This window comes from Nomia melanderi, chromosome 2 (genome assembly GCF_051020985.1).
Source record: "Nomia melanderi isolate GNS246 chromosome 2, iyNomMela1, whole genome shotgun sequence".
Classification (NCBI taxonomy): domain Eukaryota; kingdom Metazoa; phylum Arthropoda; class Insecta; order Hymenoptera; family Halictidae; genus Nomia; species Nomia melanderi.
In genome coordinates, this window is record NC_135000.1 from 30972737 (window position 1) to 30993918 (window position 21182).

A 21182-nucleotide genomic window follows, 5' to 3' on the forward strand; every position below is an offset into this window, starting at 1 on the left:
ATGCACTCCGCGCAGCGATGCACGCATCGTAACACGCCTCGACGTGTCGCGCATTCGAACGACGCGCGCGCGTACGGAATAAACGGGCGCACGTTTCCTTGTAGCCCGCGCACACGCGTCGCGGCGGCGTTTAATTGACGCCCGGCCCCGTAACTTTTCCCTTTCGCTTTTATCAAACCCGTCGCATCGCGGCGCCGTTGCCGAAATCCCGTAAAAACCGTCACGCATCCCATAAAAACGCGTAATTTACAATCCACCTCGGGAAGGGGGATCGCGACGATACCCTTCGGCCGATGGCGGAACCGACGCCTTTTCGTAAGAGAGAGGCGAGCTGTAATTACCGGACGACGTTCGCGCTTTTTCGTTTCGGGGAACCGGGGTGCATAAATTTGCGGAACGCTGCACGCGGCTTTCTTCGGCTTCGACCGCGGCGTACACTGGAAGCCGAGGGGAACCGAGCGGTAACCGAGCAGTTCTTTCTTTCGGTGGCGAAAGCATCGGGAAGCGTTCCGGAAGATCGTTCGATCGTTCGTGGAAAATGTGTTTCGAGTGGACGAGGAGTTCATTCGGTATTGGATTGGCAGTTGCCAATCTGAACTTGACAGTTGTTTTATCACATAGGTTGGTAGGTTCTTAGAAATGCCGATTAAGGGAACAATCGAGGATGAACAAGTAGTTAGAAGTAATTATTGACTCTTTGAATGACAAGTGGACACTCGAAGCTTTTGAACAGTCGAATGTTCTTAATTAAGCAGAAAATACAAAGCGAATATTGTTGATAATAATTGCTCCGCTATCTTGCGTCTCGTACATCGAAGAAAATTCTAGAACTGGAACAATTCAGTTTGCGTGTTGCCGAATCAATATCTTGAATAAATTCAAGGGAAACATCTGTTGTCTTTAATAATAGCAAGACGAAGAAATCGGGCATGGGTGATTTTGAGCTGTCCGGCAGTTTTAGTGCTAGAGCAACAATCAAGAACAGAGAAATAATTGTTATAGAAATAACCGTTAAAGAAATATTGATTCAAGGAACGTTTCCAAAAGCTCAGCCCGCAGGATTGATGACTTACGATCTAAACGAACCGGCGCAATCGCGAAGCGCAGCCTCGTTCTAATAATATCCCCCGCCTTTCCTCCATTAGTCCACAGAAATATGAATTTCCATAAACGTCCAGTGCTCCCCGTCATGAGCCGGAGGCCAAGAGAAATGCAGGAATGGCATGCGACGCGGTTCCTCGTCTTCCGCAGATTTAACTGTCGAGAATGGCGGAGTGATGAAATCGAATAGAAATCATATGGTTCGCGGGATCGTTCCCGGAAAATCGAACGAGACATCTGGGATGGATGCTTTAATAGTCCGCGTTACGGTTTACCGGCGATAAAGTCGGCTTAATAGCGAAATTTACAATGCGCGAAACTGGTTTCCAGCCACGTCGCGTTGATGTATTAACCCTTCGCGGCCGAGGACTTTTTAAACCGAGCGAAACCTTCGGCGGATCGAGCTCAATTATATATCAAACGTTGGAATAATAGAAAGAGAAGGAAACCGTGCACCGGTCTCTTACTGTTTGAGTAATTGAACCATTTGTTTGCAACCTGGTAGGGTAGACCGAAGCGAATCGGATCGAAACAAGAATTCAGTCCACGTTCATTGTATCGTAGGATTTGTCTCTCGTTTCTTCCTTCTTGTTAACTAAACGAAGATTTCAGAACTCTGTTCCTAGATTTGATCAGTTTTAGTAATTAGTATTATTACTTTGATATTTGAGGGAATATTACTTTGATGGACGGTCGTGTAGCTTTGCTTTCAGTCTATTTCTATCTATATCTCTATCTATATTTCTATCTATATCTCTATCTATATCTCTATCTATATTTCCATATAAAAATAGTATACTACCACTATTTCATTCGAAATAAAAAATTCATATAGTATTTAACATTCCAGTGTTCTCATTTCTTTAGTATCAAAGAGACCTCGATGCGATTCGCCCCGGTTCAATCTAACACAAATACGAAAATTTCAACATACCTTCAGCCGCAAAGGCTGAACACTGTCAACCACTCGCAGATGATCGTTTCATCGCGCATTTTCAATGTTCCGAATTCGACGCGTTCGCCGGGTCGCTCGCGAATTCGACGACCGTCCGATCTACAATCGTTTCCGACGTTCTCCGTTCCTCCTCGCGCAACGCGTCGAGACGTCGCGGCTACGCAATTCAACGATGACGTAATGTAAGTCAAGACTGAATCGTTTACTCCCTAGCCGCACGCATTATCGTGCGTTCGAGCTGATTTTTTCGTTTCGATACCACCGCGAATCGTGTCAGGATTATTCTTAGATACGACGGATTTACGAATTTCGATTCGCGTCTGAATGAACGCGACGGGATAATTCGTATAGTAATTTGCATACTCATTTGCATCGATCCTAATATATTTACAATCGTCTTACTCGTCGATTCATGTATTTCGCGAGCCTCGAACACACCGAACGTCTGTTTTGAATAACACAAGAGAGGATACTTATTATTCATGAATCATTTTTGTTTCCCGCCGGAACACGTTAACGATGTTTACGAGTGGGATCGGAGAATAGGACTGCGTTTCGAAACTGAAAAATATATTTTTTCTGTTCCGCGGTGGCGCGAGTTTCTTACGTAAAAGAAATCTTTCAATTTATCTCCGGCGACACCGCGAGGCTGATTCGCGACGATGTTATCCGGCATGGCAACCTTGAGGTTCGGCACGTTTCGAAGATTAATGGCGGCGAACACACGCGGGATTTTTTTCAGACATAGAGAATAGTCGTTTCACTTTCGTCGTTCCACAAATCTCGAATATTCCCAGCTCTTCTCGAGCCGTCGTGGTAATTCGCTAATTCTTATCCTGGATGATTACCAAGAAACGTCTAAGATTACGCGCAGCAACGGAGAATAAAAATGAGAAGCATTTTGAAAGAAGAAACTCTGAAATCGGGTAATACTACGTTATGAATATAATTAAGCTCGGAAGCCTGAACTCTGCACTCAATTTAACAGTGGAACTACCAGACGCCTCAAGATGGCCGAGCCCAGATTATTATTCCACCATTATTAAGATGATAAAGATGCTTTCGTAAGAAACTTCAAAACAAACGCCTGCCTTTATACAAGTACAGCAATAGGAGGCTCTTCGATTCTCAGGAAAGCCGCTCTCCTAATTTCCATAAATTATAAACAGCTCAGTCTCGCTCGGTAGTTCTAGCGTTAATAAATCAAAATGGAAATTTCGATGAACATTTATCTTCGCGGAAGAACCTTAAGACCGACATCAAATGATTCTACGAAAAATAACCTCGCGAGGAGAAGAAAATCGAAATAATAAACTTTGCGAATAATAATAATGCAATACGCCACACGAAACTGTAGAATCATGTCTCATGTTGACGGGGTTAGTGTTTAAGATGATCCTAAGGCTTTTGGGAGCCTCTTTTTTACGCGGTGAATTGGAACACTGTTTACGCGGTAGTTTTTACGCGCGAAAATATACTTTTGTCTTCTAAAATGTCATTATTATTTCTTTCGTTAAGCCATGCGAAATAGTTGTTCTATCTACTTGATTTTCGCGTGAATCGAGGATCAGGTGTACCGCGTGGAACAGATTAAGACACCTAGTTCAGTAGAATTGCCAGCAATATTCTATTTAAATAAAATTACCGAAATGTAACGATTTCCAAAGATATCTGTGACAAACACGATATTCTTCTGTTCCAGACGAACAAGAACGAGTACAGAAGAAGACTTTCGTGAACTGGATCAACTCCTATCTCTCGAAGGTGAGTGGCTCCTTTAAGATATTCCGAGGAAGCATTTCCCCGGAAGTCAGTGACCCGAGATGAACCGCGCGGACGAAGAAAGCGCCGGGATTCTTCGTGTCGTTGATTGCCGTTCGGGGAGCCAGTCCTCGATGATCACGTGAACAAATATTTTCTCCTGCGCGCAACGCGTCCCGGCGATTTTTCCATGGCAGCTCCCATGTAATAAGGCATCGGTGAAATTACTCCTCATCACGAATATCAGAAGTTCGCTGGGATAACTCGTGCCTGGCTCGCGAGTCTCGATACTGCCTCCCCTTCTTCCGCACTTCCGGATACTTCGAAACTTGAATTAGAATTCCCAGCCCACTTCCTCGCGACATGCATGCCCCAGAAGCGGGCACGACATTGCGTTCAACCCTGTCTCGCCGGTGAGCAGGCCAGAACCGTGGCCCGAAGTTCGCGGCAGGAAGCTTTCCGGCTTCGAAAGGATCCCGTCATCGGGAACAAAGGAGCGTCGAGTCAGCCTCGGAACAAAGGAGCGTCGATAACGCGGATTTTTTCCAGAATATAGTCGTACGGTTCTGTCTGGCGGAAGGATTTGATACGTTACTTGACCTCTTAACCCTTTGCGGACGAATATCGACGTGCCGGGAGAATGAAATTTTCATATTTCGAAGACTAAGTCGCAAACAGATGATTTAATTAGTCAAACAGCGAGGGATCAGCAGGTAATTTCTGCTGTTTCTGTTATCTAAGCGATTGACGTATAATTTAGCTTCATCTCATGAAGGTTTGTATATTTTAAAGATTCGTCCGTAAAGGGTTAATGAATGGGAATCCTTCTGGTCGAGGCATGTAGAGTGAAGTAGGATAGATTTAATCTTTGTCTTGATTGAATTGATAGATGGAAGTTTCTGAATTTTTGCAGAATACGGTTCTAAGGCTCTATTTGTTAGAAGTGTTTAGTAGCTTGCTTAATGTTTAATGAATGGACATTCTTTCAATGGGAAAATTTCGAGTGAAGTAGAATAGTTATAACGTTTATCTTTATTGAAATGATACGGGAAAGATTCTAGACTAAAAGAATGTCTTTTGACAGATCGAAAAGTAATAGTAACACATGAAAATGAAGGCATCGCGAGAGAAATTGAATAAACGAGTAAACGAAAGACTGAATTTTCAAAGCTGAGAGTCAGTTCCAAGGTACTGTCCCAAAAGAAATGATATTCAGTTTCGCGGAGCATCGTTACAAACGACTCACCCCTTCGCTTACTTTCAACCGCGCGGAAACCATCTCGGATTCTACGGAGCCCGGTGAGTTGTCGCGATTTTAAAAATTGCATCGGAATAAACTTCGCCGACGATCTACCGATGTAACCCGACGCTAACCTGTCGCGATGACTTCATCTTCTTCTGCAGCGTGTATTCTTGATATTCTTGCACGCCGCGGTCGGAAATAGATCTTGATCTTTCTTTCATAGAAAACAGGAGATTCACTTTCCGATATAAATACCGAGCCAACTTTAACTTGGAATATTCGGGGAATAAGTGGCAAAAAAATAATTGCCAAGCAATTACTAAGCTCTTCTAAACCGTATCACCCTACACAAAATTATTAATAAACCTTTACGCGCAAGACTTCGCCCAATCTCCGAATGAAATCCCAGCGCAATAGGTTAATAACTGAAAAGAATATTATTCGTTCCGTTAACACATTGCATACTGGCAACGAGAAATCTCGTTTTTACATGAACAGACTTAGCTATACAACTTTCCTAATCACCGCAGCATTCGAAAAAATATTACATATATATATATATATCAACTTACGATATAGTTGATCTCGCTGAAAATCGCCATCAAAATTCAATTCCCTGAAAATTAGCCGGTACGTAATGCGTTAAGATCGAAAAAAATCCGACAATATCGAAACATCGACTTAACAGCGTCGGCTGTTAATCGAGCGACTCGATTGTTTCTAATGTTACACAACGCTCGGGGAAAACGAAGAAGGCCGAACGGATATACCTGTTCCGGGAAACGTTCGAAGGATCTGATTCTGCGGAGCCTGTGTTCCCATAACGACATTTATTTCCAGCGAATACCGCCGTGCCGCGTCGAGGACTTGATCGAGGATCTTAAAGATGGCACCCGCCTACTCGCGCTGCTCGAAGTGCTATCCGGCGAGAAGCTGGTGAGTCCCCGCGACAGCTGCGGCTCGTATAATTCTGATCGATAGGATTGCTCTCACACGACGAAACGCGTTTCTGTTCGCAGCCGGTGGAACGGGGCCGTAACTTGAAGAGACCGCACTTTCTTAGCAACGCCAATACCGCGCTGCAGTTCCTGCAGAGCAAGAAGGTGAACGCCTGGCTTCGATAAACCTTCGATCGCACCCTCTAGCCTTTCGGAACAGAATTCGAAATTCCGACAGTCTCACCTTCAAGATAATCGATTCCGGGTGTTACAGGAATTTTAGCCGATCTCGAAATTTCTAGTTCTACCGAAACTTTAACCTTAGACTTCGGAGGATCTACTTAACGCTGGATTTACGGACGTTTATTCTACACTGTTATATTGTTTCTAGAATGAGCGTTTATTTAGATTGATCGCGAAAATTGCAGCTTCAGAATTGCAGTATTGCAACGTGTCTTCGCACAATCGCGCGAATGAAAGTAAACTTAAACTGGTAAATAATATTTCGAGAATTCGGTATGAAATTGTTCCGTAAATCCAGGGTTACACTGTTATAGTCCTACTGAAACTGTGATTCCATTTAAACTTGAAGTTCCATAATTCTACAGAAACGACCAATGACTACAAAGTGAATTTCCTGCGATAGTCACTGCAAAACGAGCAGTCACCGATAGACTATAAATCTCCCGAGGTCAATTCATTCGCGAGTTGTTTCATTAAAAATTCCCTGGTTCCGTGAAATCTCCGTTTCATTTCGAAACTTTTTGAAGAATTCAATTTACTCGTTCCCATTTATTTTCACCGTTGGACAGTTCCGACGTTCCACGAGTCTCCGATAACGCCGCGGTGTAATTCCGTTGCAGATTAAACTGGTGAACATCAACTCGTCCGACTTGGTCGACGGACGACCGCCGGTGGTGCTCGGCCTGATATGGACCATCATCCTGTACTTCCAGGTAGACGATCCTCCGTTCGAACTAATACGATCGAAGCTATGCGCAAAAAAAGCACTCGTACGATTAGAATGCGGTAGTTGCTTAAATCTGATTCTCGTGCTACGTGCAACGTCTGAGAACTACGGAAAACATGTGTACGGTATACGCGTCAGCACTGCAATCGTTTACAGCGGGGATTAATTTGCCGTCCACCGAGATATCGATCCTTTTTTTTTTTATCTGCTCCTTAATACCACTGAATCCTCCTTCGAGCGAACCGTCTCGAAGAATTCTGTCGTTCTCAATTCAAACGAATCGAACAGATCGAGGAAAAATAGAGAAAGCCACGCTGCTCGAAATTGTCCGCCTTTTTTTTGTGTCCGATTGAAACAAAGAAATTAGTCCTCGTTAGGAGCGATCCGAATTTTCTTTCGATTCTGCTAACCGTGTTTATTCCACATAAACAAGCTACGATCGAAGGATCGAAGGATGGTGAGTAGCTATTATAGAAAAGACAGACAAAAAACAAGTACAGAAAATCAGAGATAAGTGAGAAAAAAAAAATAAGAGATTGCTGTGTATAACTGGTACGATCTTGATCGGCATCATGAGAAGCTGTAGAGAAAGTCTCTGCTCTGTTTCGCAGAGGAAGAACATAGCGCACACCTGCATGATTTTACGCGTCACACTAGTATGCACGCTAGACCCTACCCTGGAATTCTCTTTCTCGCTCTTCTTCCTGTCCTCGCCTCTCGTCGGTGGACCATTGATCGGCCGTTTTTCTAGATCGAGGAGAACACCAGGGCACTGGAGTATCTCGGCCACACGTGGGGCAGCCAGAGCAGCCTGGAGAGTCTCAGCACTCAGGGCTCGGCGGCTAGCGAGAGGAAACGCATCAGCAGCGAGAAATGGAAGCAGGGGGCGAGGAAGACGCTGCTTCAGTGGGTCACCAACGCTTTGCCCAAGTCAGTATATCTCGAAACATCGAGATGGACCTTTGATATCTATTATTTAGCAACATCATCGGAAATCCTAGGAAATCTCTGAAACGCTAAGTTTTGTAGTTCCATTTTATTATTTGCTCGAGGAAAGTAGCTGCAAAGGACGAAGTCTTTATTGATTTTTCTCTTCAACCCTCATTCGTGCGTTAAGCGAATGTGTCGTTTCGAAATATTCAGGAATTTTTCTGTTTTCAATAATGGCACTTGCACGTTTCAAAACTTACCTACTTTAAGTTGCTACTTTGTGAAATTGGTATCGGTTAATGAAGTTTAGAAGACGAGGAATGAAAGGAAGTTGGATTTCGTTATGACAATGTGAATTCATAGTAATTTGAACCGTAATCTTGATTTCCAGGGATGTCGGTATCCAGGTCCGCGACTTCGGCGAGAGCTGGCGAGACGGCAACGCCTTTTTGGCCATTATCGACGCGATCAAACAGAATTTGGTGAACATCGCGGCCATGAGAGAAGCTTCGAACAGAGCTCGCTTGGAGACGGCCTTCCAGGTGGCCGAAGTGGAGCTAGGCATCGCCAGACTCCTTGATCCAGAAGACGTCGATGTTCCCCAGCCCGACGAGAAATCCATCATGACGTACGTCGCCCAATTTCTACACAAGTATCCGGAACCAGGATCCACTGCCGCCGATTGTTTCGCGGCTGTGCAGCAGGAGTACGACGCATTGTTTAACTGGCTCAGCGAAAGAGTCAGGAACCTGGAACAATGGGATAGGACCAACTCTTTCCCGTTGAATTATGGAGTAAGTAATTTTGTACGGGAACAGTTTGCAATATTAATTAGTCGTCAATTAAATTCACTGACATCTTTATCATCTTATATTTTTCATCTATTTGTAAAAGTTTGCAAAGTTTCCAAGTTTTAAAGCTTCGAAGTTCCAAAGTCCCAAAGTTCCATAGCTTCAAAGTGTCAAAATTTCAAGACTTGAAAGCTTCAAAGCTACGAAGCTTCAAAGTTCCAAAGTTATACACTAAAAAATACTGAAGACACTTGCCAGTTGCATTCTCAACTCTAATCGACTCGATTAATTTCCGCTTGCAGGATTACCTTGCTTTGAAGACGGACGCTGACAAACAGCTACTGGTGTACAATAAGTTGCAACGCCTCGTTGAAACGCCTAGTATGATCAGCATCACCAGAGACTCATGGAGACACATACAAACCCTATGGAACAATTTCGAAGTTCTTGTAAGCCCTTTTATCGATCTCGTAAGAAAAAAAAATTCTAAAAAATATCAAATAAAATCCACTTTCTGAGGGTGAAAAAATTGTTAAAAAATTGTTAAAAAATTCGCAGATGTTACACTGGCTTTGGAGCCTAGACTCAGCTCTTCCAGGCGACTTGGGCGACGCGGGCAGGTGGCTCGCCCGAGCAGAAGCCCTCTTGATCTCCGACAACGATATACCGGAAGAAATGACGGAGGAAACCGCCAACATAATATCCAATAAGCTGGAGGATCACAAGAAGTTCTTCCTCGATCTGCCAGCGATGACCGAGAAGTTCCAGACGGCTAGAAATTCTCAGCTGTCGTTGCACGTGCAGCCTCAACAGCTGAACAACATGGCGGCGCGTTTCGACAGCCTGCCGGACCGCGCCGCGAAGAGGAGGATTCGATTAAAGTTCCTGGAGCACAAGTGTTGCCTTGTCGCTTTCTTGTTCCTAGTTGAGACCAAGCTGAAGAGCTGGAGCGTCAAATACGGCACCGAGGAGAAGGTGCACCAGATGCTCGAGCAGTACCGGAACTTCGTGTCGCGGAATAGAATCTTCCAGGAGTTCCAGAAGGCCTACTTGGACATGCAACAGGTCGTCGAGGACTATAAACGTGAGGGTAATATTGGTGAGTATAAAATGATTATTTTATCCCATCATCTCTTCGCCTCAGCCTTCTTTCAAGAAGCCTGATCTAATTTAAACCTAACTTCGGCTCGAATCTCTTAACGACTTCATTGGAACATAACCGAGTCTGATCTAATTCGAGCTTCATTCAGATTAAATTGAAAATTGATCGACTCTCAAGAATAATTGACATTGATCCTAATTCAACCGAGATTGGATTTAGAGCCGATCTACCCACATAGATTTCCAGTTATTGAAATCGAACTCTAATTGCGATTCAGTTGAAACCAGCTGAGATCTACTTGAGACGTAATCGAAGTTAAGTCTGTTCTGACCGTGGCCAGATTTAAATCTGCTTTATGCAACGATTCCCTAGACCGAGAGGAAAGCCTAAGCATCGACCGGTTCATGAGAGAGACCAGCGACAAGTGGAAGAGCGTCTCCATGGACCTGCGCTGCGTGCAGAGCATGCTGGAAGAAGTCGTGGCCTACTGGCGTCGATGGAATATCCTGTCGGACGAATTTGAAGCTTGGGTGAACCGAGCGGAGCCAGCTTTGAACCTCCCCGAAGAAGAGAAGATGGAGTTCTTCCAGGACATCAGCGTTTGGAAGGACAAGCACCAACAGTTGTCGGACACGGTCACTTTTCTGATTGCTACCTCGGATGAGCCTGTAGCTCTGCATCTGAAGCAACGCTACACGAACCTCACGTCGAGGTGGGAGTCTCTGTTCCAAGAAGCGAAACAGTACATGCACGCCGGCGATCTGATCCGGAACAGAAAGGATTACAGAGCCGGAATGGAGACCCTGCAGAGCTGGCTGAGGAACGTCGAGTCAGCCTTAGCATCCACCGACTTGACGACCACGGAAAAGATCAAAGCCTACGGCGAGAAGCTCCAGGTCTTCCACAACGAAGTAGAGGGTATCGAGGACCTCTTCAAGAGTATCAGCAAGAAGTTCCAGACCCTGATTCAAGATTTGTCTCGAGACGAGGTGGACAGAATGATGAACACGCTGAAGAAGGAGAAAGAAGCCTTGGTCAAGGTTCGAGCCTTGATCCCGATGCAGCTGCACCTGTACCACCAACTGCTGGTCCAGCAGGAGTCCCTGGAGGCTGGCCAGAAAGAGATAGCTGCCTGGCTAGACGAAGCAGAGAGGATGCTGACGAGTATAGACCTGTCAGGAGGCAGGGAGCAAATCCTGGCCCAGTTGGACCGCCACAAAGCCTTCTTCTCAAGAACTCTGTACTACAAGTCGATGCTGGAGTCCAAGAACAAAGTGTTCTCTAGCATCGTCAAGTCGGTAGACAGCCATGCCGACGTTGCTTCCGCCGAGGGAGGAAGAACATTGAGGGAATTGAACGACCGGTTCAACAGAGTGTCCCAGGCGGCTCAGGTCTGGGAGCAACGTCTGCAGGAAGCCGTCAGATGCTGGACCAAGTTCAAGGAATGCGAGAGACAGGTCTCCGAGTGGTTATCCGTCGCCGAGACCATGATCAACGACAAGCACACCGACAACAGACGGTCCATAGAGTATCACAAGAACTTCTTCAGCAACGTTAACGAGAAATGGATCCAGGACTTCGTGAATGCTGGCCAGGACTTGAAGAACATCCTGCCGATCGAACAACAAGCTCCAGTCGTGGAAGCCATCGAGGCCCTGCAGAGACGATGGAAGGAGGTGCTGACCTTTGCTCCCCTACATTTGATGAGACTCGAGTTTCGGCTAGACGAAGCCACGTTCTTGCACTACCTCAAGGAGATCGAGGTGGAATTGAACTCCGAACAGCAAGCTCTGATGAAGAACGACAATGTAGAGAGTATTCTTCAAAGGAACAGAGAGTTCTTCGTGAACCGTGGCACCGTGCTGGAAGTGGAGAAGTGTCTGGAGACCTTGAAGAAGATCAGCAACGCTTACAGCCAGCTGAAACCGAACGACAAGAGTCTGGCCGAAGCTGCACAGAACGCTGAGAGGCTCTGGGAAGATTCTGCTCAGAGAGTGGAGAGTCTGAGGGAGCAACTGAAACAAGTGCCTCAGCAGTGGGCTGCCTACAAGAAGAAGTACGTTGAATTCATTCAGTCTCTTGCGTGGTTCAGCCGGTGATTTCAGTTGTTTTTAATAATGTTTCATTGTTTGTTGTGTTTCGATCAGATTCGATGAAATGGTAAGATGGATGGACCACGTAGATAATAACCTGAGGACCATACTTCACGAGGTGAACACTTTGGAAGAGTTCGAGGCGGAGAAGACGATATTCCAGGTAACGGCTCGTTAGCGAATCGCTGAAGTCTTTTGTTGACTTATCGAGATTATACTCGAATGTAGTTTGAATTTCTCAGAAGGCTTTCGAAAGCTTGTAGAATTTCCATCATATTTTGTTCCCAATATAAAGAAGATAGCGTTTCGTTTAATGTCAATTGCATATTATTCTGTGCTTGCTTTCCTCGTGACGGATATAGATCCATCTAGTGACGGTAATTATAACTGTACACCATACACCCCACCGAATACAAGATAAATTAACCGTCAGCCCTCGTTCAGAGTGATTAATCAGAATTCTATCCATTGCCCAGAAAATCTGCCGAGAAGCGGACAGCAAACGCGAGGAGATGAAGTGGTTGGTGCAGACTCTGGACAGCCTGACCTCAAATCGGTCCGACCACGAGGCTCTATCGGAGCAGAACCGCCTGGAGCAGCTGATAACTCGTTACAAGAACCTGATACCGACGATAGAGATCACCATGACGAAAACGGACATCTACTCGAAGAGCTACACGTACAGAAAGGAAGTCCGCGAAGTGTGCACCCTGTTGCGCAAGGTCCGCGAGCAGTCGAAGGTCGACGTTGTCTCCGAAAGTCCGGAGACCTTGCAGAGCGCGGTGTCTCATCAAGAGAGCCGGCTCAGTCAGCTGGAGCAACAGAGGTCGAACATAGTCAGCATGCTTCAACGAGGCAAGGATCTCCTGAAGGATCAGCACGCTCCTCAGTTCGTGTCCTTGGAGGTTCAGCAGTTGGAGTCCAGCTGGAACGACACTTACGGCCAGAGCGTGGAGACCCTGAAGTCCCTGAAGAGCTCGCAGAAACTCTGGAACACTTATCTAGAACAGAAAGACGAGATCTTGAAGCTGATCGAGCAAGCTGAAGAGGAACTGCGGAAAATCGAGTCGGCGAGCTACTACGACGCTTCCCAAGTGTCCTCTGACCTCCAGTGCAAACAGGACTTCAGCTCGAGCTTGAGGAAGTCCGCCGAAGAGTTCCTGAAGAAGCTGCGCGAAACTTACGCCAACTTGACGGACATTGCTCCGTCAGAGAGGAAGGAGGTTCTGAGGAAAGAGATCACTCTGACGGAGAAGAGGGTGGAGACGACGCTGAAGACGGTCCAGGAGAAGGTTGTGTATCTTCAGGAGTACAGCACCAGGTGGAACAAGTTCCAGGCGAAGTTGAATGAATTGCAGCTCTGGACTCAGCAGAGTCCTCAGTCCATCGCCGACGCTGAGAATCTCTCTACTACGCCCGAGGAAGTGGTCTATAGGACTGAGAGGATTCAGAAGGAGATCCACGAGAAGAGTAAGACTCTGAAGTTCTTGGAGGAAGAATCGCAAAAGCTGGTGAAAGGTAATTCTTATAGTTATTGACATTCAAATGGCTGTTTCTGAACGATTTCTTTTCGAATTCATCGTGATACAACTTCTTTGTTTAGGTGACAGCGAAAGCGTCCCGGGCAAGCAACTCCGCAACGACATCATAAACCTTGAGAAGACCCTGGAGGCACTGAACAAGAGCATCGTGGTGCAGAAGCAGACTGCCATGCAGAACCTGGAGACCTGGAAGGAATACGAGAAAGGAATCCAAGGACTGAAGCCTTGGATGGAGGAGGCGGAATCGAAGGCAGCTACGATAGGCAGCAAACCAACGACCTTGGCCCAGGCAGCTCAGATGCTGGAGACCGCGAAAGCGTTTGAAGTCAGATGCCAGCAGCACTTCCCTCAGATCCAAGACCTGTCTTTGGTCAGCCAACGAATTTCAGGGAAAACATCAGCGTCGGATGAAGTGGACGCCGTTCATACACGTTGGAACGCTGTCCACGACATAGCAGTTCAAACGACAACGAAATTGGACAAGCTGGTCACCTCGTGGAACAGCTTTGAATCGGAGATCAAAGAGTTCAGTGAATGGCTACAGAAATCTGAGAAGTCTGCCCTCGTTGAGCCTAACACTCAGACTCCTGAGGTGTCAGTGCTGGAGAAGGAGTTAGCGAGATTGAAGGACTTTAACAAATCCATCTCTGACCACCAGGCACAATTGATATCCTTGACGCAGGTGTCTGATCACATCAGTCACGGTTTGTCCTTGGAAGGAGCCACCAACCTGAAGTCCAGAGTCTCGGACATCAAAACCAGAGTCAGCAAGCTTGCAGACACCGTTAGGCTCCAGATCAACAAGGTGTCCGACTCCCTGCTGGCTCGCCAGGAATTCCAGATGAAGATCACAGACTTCGAGAACTGGATGTCCAGGCTGAGATCGAACATCGCGGAGATTAGCGAGGCTACCGTGGACACTGTGGACACCAACCTACAGGCAGTGCACGCGTACATCCAAGAGCACTCTGAGAAGCAACCTAGTTTCGCCGCCATCTACGATGAAGTCAAGCAACTGTCGTCCAAGGGTTCGGTCATGGAAGCAGCAGCCCTCGACGAGACGTACACCAACTTGGCAAAGAAGTACAAGGCATTGGAAGACGACCTGAGGCAGAAGAAGAAAGGTTTAGAGAAGTGGATCGAGCTGTTGAGCTGGCTGAATGACGCCAATGCTCAGCTGAGTCACTGCAAGTACGAAGCAGAGGCTAGGAAACCGACTATTGCTGATTTGGAGAGATTCTCCTCGGAGTTGCAGATAATAAATGATAAGATAGAGGGCTGGAAGCAGCACGCGTTGCCTGACAGTGCCATCGGTGTTGAGATTCGCGACAAGCAGGGCAAACCTTTGTCCGCGTCGGGTTTACTGAACGATCTGGAGAACAAAGCGTTAGCGCTGAAGAACGAGATATCAGCTAAACGCGATAGACTGGAAAACCTAGGTGCCAGGTGGAACAACTTCAGAACCCTACAGCAGAACATCACAGAGAAGATACTGAACACCCAGACGGCTCTTCAAGAAACTGTGTACAACGTGGACTCCTGCAAGCAATTGGCCCCAGCGGTGGACAAGATAGACCAGCTGATCGAAGAACACCAGAAGAGGGAGCAAGAGAAGGAGATTTTACATTTCGAGGGTAGCACACTGATGAAGGAGGACCAGAGATCGACGACCAACATCCAGGTTGTTCTATCGTCTGTCGATGCTAACTGGGAGAAAGTCAACGAGCTGCTCAGAGAACAGAGGAAGAAATACGCTGACATGAACACTGATTGGAAGGTGTACGAAGAAGCTAGACAGAAGGTGAAGAAGTCTGTCGAAGAAGCGATCAACCTGTGCCAGTCTGTCAAAGGCATACCCTACGACATCACTCAAGCGAATATCACTTTGGAGAAACATAAGAAAGCTCTCGAAGTGTTGAAGAAAGGGAAACAGTTCCTGGAGAAGATGGACTCCAAGGCCCAACAGATAACGAAGGAAGCGTCCCTGATGCCTAGGTTCAATTCAGACCTGATAGAATCCGACTTGAACGAAGTTAGACAGCGCTACCAGGACACCTACAACGAGATCAGCGAGAAGTTGCAGGCGTGCGAAAGTCAAGTGATCATTTGGAAGCAGATCGAGGAGTCCAAGTCGGAGCTGACCAAATGGTTGACCAACACCAACGAAGCTCTAACCGTCGCCAGCGAGCGTCAGCTTGACGCTGACACTTGTCAAGCCAGACTCTCAAGGTACCGAGAAGAATTACCAGGCTACCAGCAACTCTATCAGAACATCGTCACCAAGATCGAGCAACTGATCAAGTTGAACAACGACGCGGACATGCCGACCTTGGACTCTCTGCACAAGTTGCTGGACGATCAGTTCAAACTGGTGAAGAGCTCGGCGGAGAAACTGGAGTCGCTGACGTCGACCATGAACGAGAGAGAGCGAACCATCAGACAGGAGATGAAGAGATGCGGCGACCAGATCTCCAAGATCCGGGAGGACATAATCAAATGCGACGATCTGACAGGGGAGAACAAGAAGATCCTCGGCAGGATCAACAAATGCCAGGAGCTGAAGACCGAGCTGGAACAGTGCGACTACGCTTTGTCGAAAGTCGAGGAAACCCTGACGAAGATGTCCACCGAATATCCGAGCATCTCTAGATCCAGCCTGCCCAAGGAGCTTCAGGCTCTTCAGCTTCGCAGGGATGGCGTTGCCAGCCACGCCAACAAGGTGATCGCCACCTTGGTAGCGTTCCTGACGAAACTCTACCACGAGAAGTTCAGTGCTCTCCAACGTATGGTGGTGACCCTGAAGGAGAAGGTTGCCTGGTGCGAACCCGAGCAGAGCAGCGACCGTTACAACCTTGAAGTGAAGATGGTGTCGTTGATGGACGTCGAGGCTGGCATCGCTGACTGCATCGCTAGGAAAGAGGATACGGACAATTCCTTGAAACTGTTATCTTCCGTCGAGAGTGCCGAAACAATGGCTGCGTTGAAGGCCGATCGCGACAGGGTCAGTGCTGACCTTGAATCCTTGAAGTCCAGCTACAGCAAGATCAAGAACGACTTGGAGAGGAACATCGCTCTATGGCAGCGATACGAGCTGACATCGGAGAACGTTTTATCGTGGCTTAAAGAGAACGAGAACAAGATCAGAGCCGAAGCCTCGGCGCTGTTGAACCTGGAAGACATCGAGCAGAAGATCGCCGAAATGAGCCAGGTGCAGAAGACGGTGATGGAATATGAAAAGGAGTTGAAGGAGCTGAGTTCTCTTGCGGATGACATCACGAAAGTTAGCTCCGAATCGAGAGTGAACCAGTACATAGGACACCTGAACACGCGCTACGAGTACATGCTGAAATTCTTAGTCCAGCACCTGGACAGACTCAAGGAGCTGAAGGACAACAGAGACCAGTACACGGCGAACAAGAAGAAACTCGAGAAATGGATAAGCAAGGCTGAACAGACTTTGAGAGTGTTCGACGAGATCACCGGTCCTAAGCCGATCACGTTCTACCAATCTCGTCTGAAGGAGCTGAAGACCTTCGCCGAGCAGAGAGAAGTGGGCCAAGCCATCCTGAACCGAACCGCCGAAGCCGGAGAAGCGTTATTCGCCAGGATCACGCCTGACCAAAGAGAACTGATCAGAACCGAGCTGAGGAACTTCAGGAACCGCGTGGACGCCATGGCGGATCGCGCCAACGTGATCTACAAGAAGATCGAGAGCGACATGATGCACAGATCCTCTTTCGAGGACAAGTTCTCCCAAGTGAAACAATGGCTCGTGGATGCCCAGAACAAACTAGGAGAGAAGCAGGAGCTGCTGCCTACGCTTCAAGAGAAGAAATTAGCTCTCCACTTGTACAGAGCTGTCGCGCAGGATGTCAGTGTTCATAAGAATATCCTGCAGCAGCTTCAGGATCGTCTGAAGAACGCTCCCGACGACGATGCCAGTGAAATGTTGGGAAACGTGATCGAAGCTTACGAGAAGCTGTCCAACGAAGTGGAGGGAAGGATCAACATAGCCGAGAAGCACGTCTCGAATCACGAGGCCTACCTGCAGACCTTCGAGAAGACTCGTGACTGGATCAGTACGGTGATCAACGAAGGGACACCGATAATAGAGGACTTCTCGGTAGAGAGAGACACCGCGCAAAGCAAGATCGTCTCGATAGAGAACTTGCTGCAGCAGCAAACCGAAGGCGACAGAATCCTCTCCGATTGCAACCAGCAGCTGAACATTGTCCTGGAGCAGACCTCGATGCCGGGACACCCAGCGCTGCTGACGAACTTCGAGCAGCAGAAGAAGATGTGGGAGGACTTCCTGAAGAAGTGTGCGGCTGCCAGGGACAAGTTGAAGCAGCTGTTCGACCAGTGGTCGCAGTTCGAGAAGATCGTGGAGGGTCTGGAGGCCTGGACGAAGCAGATGGAGACTCAGCTCAAGGATCAGAGTCTGAAGAGCACCGAAGAGGCGAAGAGGGCTCACCTGCAGAAGCTCAAGTCCCTGGAGGAGAACATCATAGCCAAGGGAACCGAGTTCAACGCGGCGATCGAGAAGAGCCAGAGCATAGAGGCTGAAGCGGACTTAGCTACCAGGGTGTCCAGGCTGACGACCAAGTACCAGGCTATCAAGAACCAAATAAAGGAGGCGGTGATGCGGTACGAGCAGTTCGTCAAGGAGCACAACACCTTCAACGTGAAGTACAACCAGCTGTTGCAGTGGATCCAGGACATCCAATCGGAACTGAAGAAGCACAGCGAGGTCGTGGGCGATTTGTCGGTGTTGCAGAGCAGGCAGAAGCTCATTCGAGACTTGGGCGACACGAGGACGAAGGAAAACGCGCGTTTCGAGTCGGTGATCGACCTCGGAGAGAAGCTTTACATCCACACCTCCCCGGACGGCAGGGAGATCATCAGGCAGCAACTGAGGAACCTGAGGTCGCTGTGGGATGGATTCTCCGAGGATCTACAGAACACCATGCAGAAGTTAGACCAGTGCCTGATGCAGTTCGCCGAATTCTCGTTGTCCCACGAGCAGCTGACCGCCTGGCTCAGGGACGTCGAACTGGCGATGCATCAGCACACAGAGCTGAAGTGCACTTTGGAAGAGAAGAGGGCACAGCTGCAGAACCACAAGATCATGCACCAGGAGATCATGTCCCATCAGACTCTGGTGGAGTCCGTTTGCGATAAGGCCCAACAGCTGGTCGACCAGACTAAGGACACCTCGTTGAACGTCTTCCTCCCATCCATTAAGCAACTGTTCCACAACATCGTCGCGAAGTCGAAGGCTCTACTGGAGAATCTGGCCGACTGCGTCGAGAAGCATAACAGGTTCAACCTGCAGGTGAAGAGCTTCTCCGACTGGCTGAACAGCGAGAGGGACAAGCTCGCCGAATGCAACGACGTCACCGGCGAACGTGTCGATATATCGAGAAGGTTGGCCACTTTGGCTAGCTTGAAGGACGACCAGATGCAAGGAGCCGAGCACCTTGGCAAGCTGAAGGAACTCAGCGACTCGGTGATCAAGAGGACCGCTCCGAAAGGATGGGACGCCATTAACAAGGAGATCACCGTGCTGGAGAGCAACCTTCGTCAGTACTTGGGCGAAATAGGTAATTATTCTTAGATGATTCTTAGATACGCTGTTAGTCGAGTAGTTTCTAAATCGGATACTTCATCGTTACTTCCCAGAATCCGTGGAAGACAAGCAGAAGGCGGCGCTACAGAAATGGCAAGACTTCGAGGACAAACTGGAGGCACACACGAAATGGTTCTGCGTGATGGAGGCCGCCTTCAGAGACCAACAGCTTCAGCCCACTCTGGCGGACAAGGAAGCTCGCCTGCGGGTGCTGAAGGAGAAACGCGACGCCATAATGAAAGAGGAGTCCAAGATCGACGAATTCGTGGACAAGTCTCACAGTTTGCTGCACGCTAGCGGCGCCGAGCGCATCAAGCCTCTGATCTCTCAGATCAGCAACAGGTGAGTGGTCGTTTCAGTGGCGCAGCTGTCTTTGGTTCAACGAGGCATCGATACGAGAAATTCCGATGAAATTCTTCAGGTACCAGCTGCTGCACGTGCTGAGCAAAGAAGTGGTCACCAGATGCCAGACCATAGTGGACGATCATCGTGCTTACGGGGAGAAGCTGAAGGCCTTCGATGGCTGGCTCACTCAGCTCGAGCAGAGTTTATCAGGTTTGAAGGAGGACGAGAAAGGTGGCAACCTGGACGAGAAGGTCTCGCGCTTGCAAATACTCTTGGCTGAGAAGGAGCAAGGCGAGCACCGACTGGGCAGCTTGATATCCTTCGGAGAGAGGATTCTCGCGGACACCTCTGCTCAAGGACGAGAACTTATTCGCCACGAGCTCAGACAGGCCAGAGAACGGTGGGACAAACTGATCGAAGGCATAGCCGAGCAGCAGAAGAAACAGGACGCCCAATCCTTACAACTATCCAACTATCAGGAGACGCTTCAGCAGATCTTGGCCTGGCTAGACGCCATGGAGAGGTCTGTGAAGCAGGATTCATCGATCACCTGGTCGTCTCTGCAGGAGATCAAGTACAAGTTACTGAAGAGCAAGGTAATTTAGTCGTCTAGTTTTCGCTTTGCTCGGATAATTACCCGACTGTATCTCTTCCAGGCGATGCATCAAGAGATCTTGGCCTACAAACGAATCATCGAAGGCGTCTCGGAGAAAGCTAACGCGCTGACCTACACGGTCCAAGCGCCGTCGGACGCCAAGCAAAAGGCTGCCTCGGTTTCCGGGAGATACGAGGACCTGGTCGACATGTCGCAGAAGAACATAGCGAACCTGGAGACTCTGCTGGACACTTTCCAACAATTCTACGACCTCCAGAAGTCGTACCAGGACTACCAGAAGCAGCAGTGGGAGCAGTTGGCTAACTACAGCGACTACACGGGCAACAAGGCTGCTCTTCAGGCGCAACTAACTAAAATCATGGAGCTACAGGATGGTCAAAGGGAAGGAGAGTTGAAGTTGAATATCCTGAGTGAACACGTCGCGCAGAGTGCTCACAACCTGACGCCGAGGTCTTTGGAATCTATGGAGAGGGACCTGGCTACCTTGAGGTAACGAGATGATAGTTAATAAGAGATTAAAGTAGTGCTGTTATTTTAGAATACATTGGTTAAATGATCGTTAAATAATTTGCCACAGATTCGAGCACAAGAAGTTCGCTACAGCGGTGACCGACATCATTCGCTGCATCGAGGAAAGAATCCAGCAATGGAGCGAGTACGAGAACTCGTTGGAACGTCTGTTGGCCTGGTTGGCCGACGCGGAATCCTCCTTGAAGAACTATTCCCTGAAGAACACTCTCGACGAGAAGCAGGAACAGCTCGAGAAGTACCAGGTAACGCTTCTAATTGAACAGAGTAAAGGATTAAGGATCCATTTACTAAACAGTTCATTGTAACCATGGTAATTTTAACGGAGACACGCTGTGCGGTCAGTTCGATTTGTTCCGATCTTTTTAACGTCACACTGCGAGAAGACACTGTATACACGATGTTTTTGCACAAAGTATGATTTGTCGAGAAAGATTTTTCCTTTTTTTTCACTACGAAGAGAAAAAGATACGAGAGAAACAGGTGAAACTGCGAATGAAACTGGACACTGTATTTCACAAACTTCCATAGGCACTACAAAAAACCGCCCTGTCGTGGGACACGGAGGTGACGGAACTGGTGGCACTCGGGGACCACCTCGACCAAGTAAGGAGAAACAATGAAGACTCTTCCGGCGAG

The 21182-nt window shown here is 47.8% G+C and overlaps 1 protein-coding gene across 3 annotated transcripts in view; it reads left to right on the plus strand.

Moving 5' to 3' along the window:
• Positions 1–21182, plus strand: part of Msp300 (Muscle-specific protein 300 kDa) — a 96853-nt gene that overhangs the window by 21216 nt on the left and 54455 nt on the right. For all 3 annotated transcript variants that reach the window (XM_076364806.1, XM_076364804.1, XM_076364805.1), the window contains exons 2-18: positions 3759–3820; positions 5901–5996; positions 6080–6163; positions 6862–6954; positions 7720–7898; positions 8290–8692; positions 8992–9138; positions 9248–9788; positions 10164–11847; positions 11939–12047; positions 12361–13402; positions 13488–19028; positions 19108–19396; positions 19476–19995; positions 20056–20504; positions 20593–20788; positions 21075–21149. In XM_076364806.1, the coding sequence (XP_076220921.1) occupies positions 3759–3820; positions 5901–5996; positions 6080–6163; positions 6862–6954; positions 7720–7898; positions 8290–8692; positions 8992–9138; positions 9248–9788; positions 10164–11847; positions 11939–12047; positions 12361–13402; positions 13488–19028; positions 19108–19396; positions 19476–19995; positions 20056–20504; positions 20593–20788; positions 21075–21149 (11510 nt within the window). The remainder of the gene's footprint in view (positions 1–3758; positions 3821–5900; positions 5997–6079; positions 6164–6861; positions 6955–7719; positions 7899–8289; positions 8693–8991; positions 9139–9247; positions 9789–10163; positions 11848–11938; positions 12048–12360; positions 13403–13487; positions 19029–19107; positions 19397–19475; positions 19996–20055; positions 20505–20592; positions 20789–21074; positions 21150–21182) is intronic.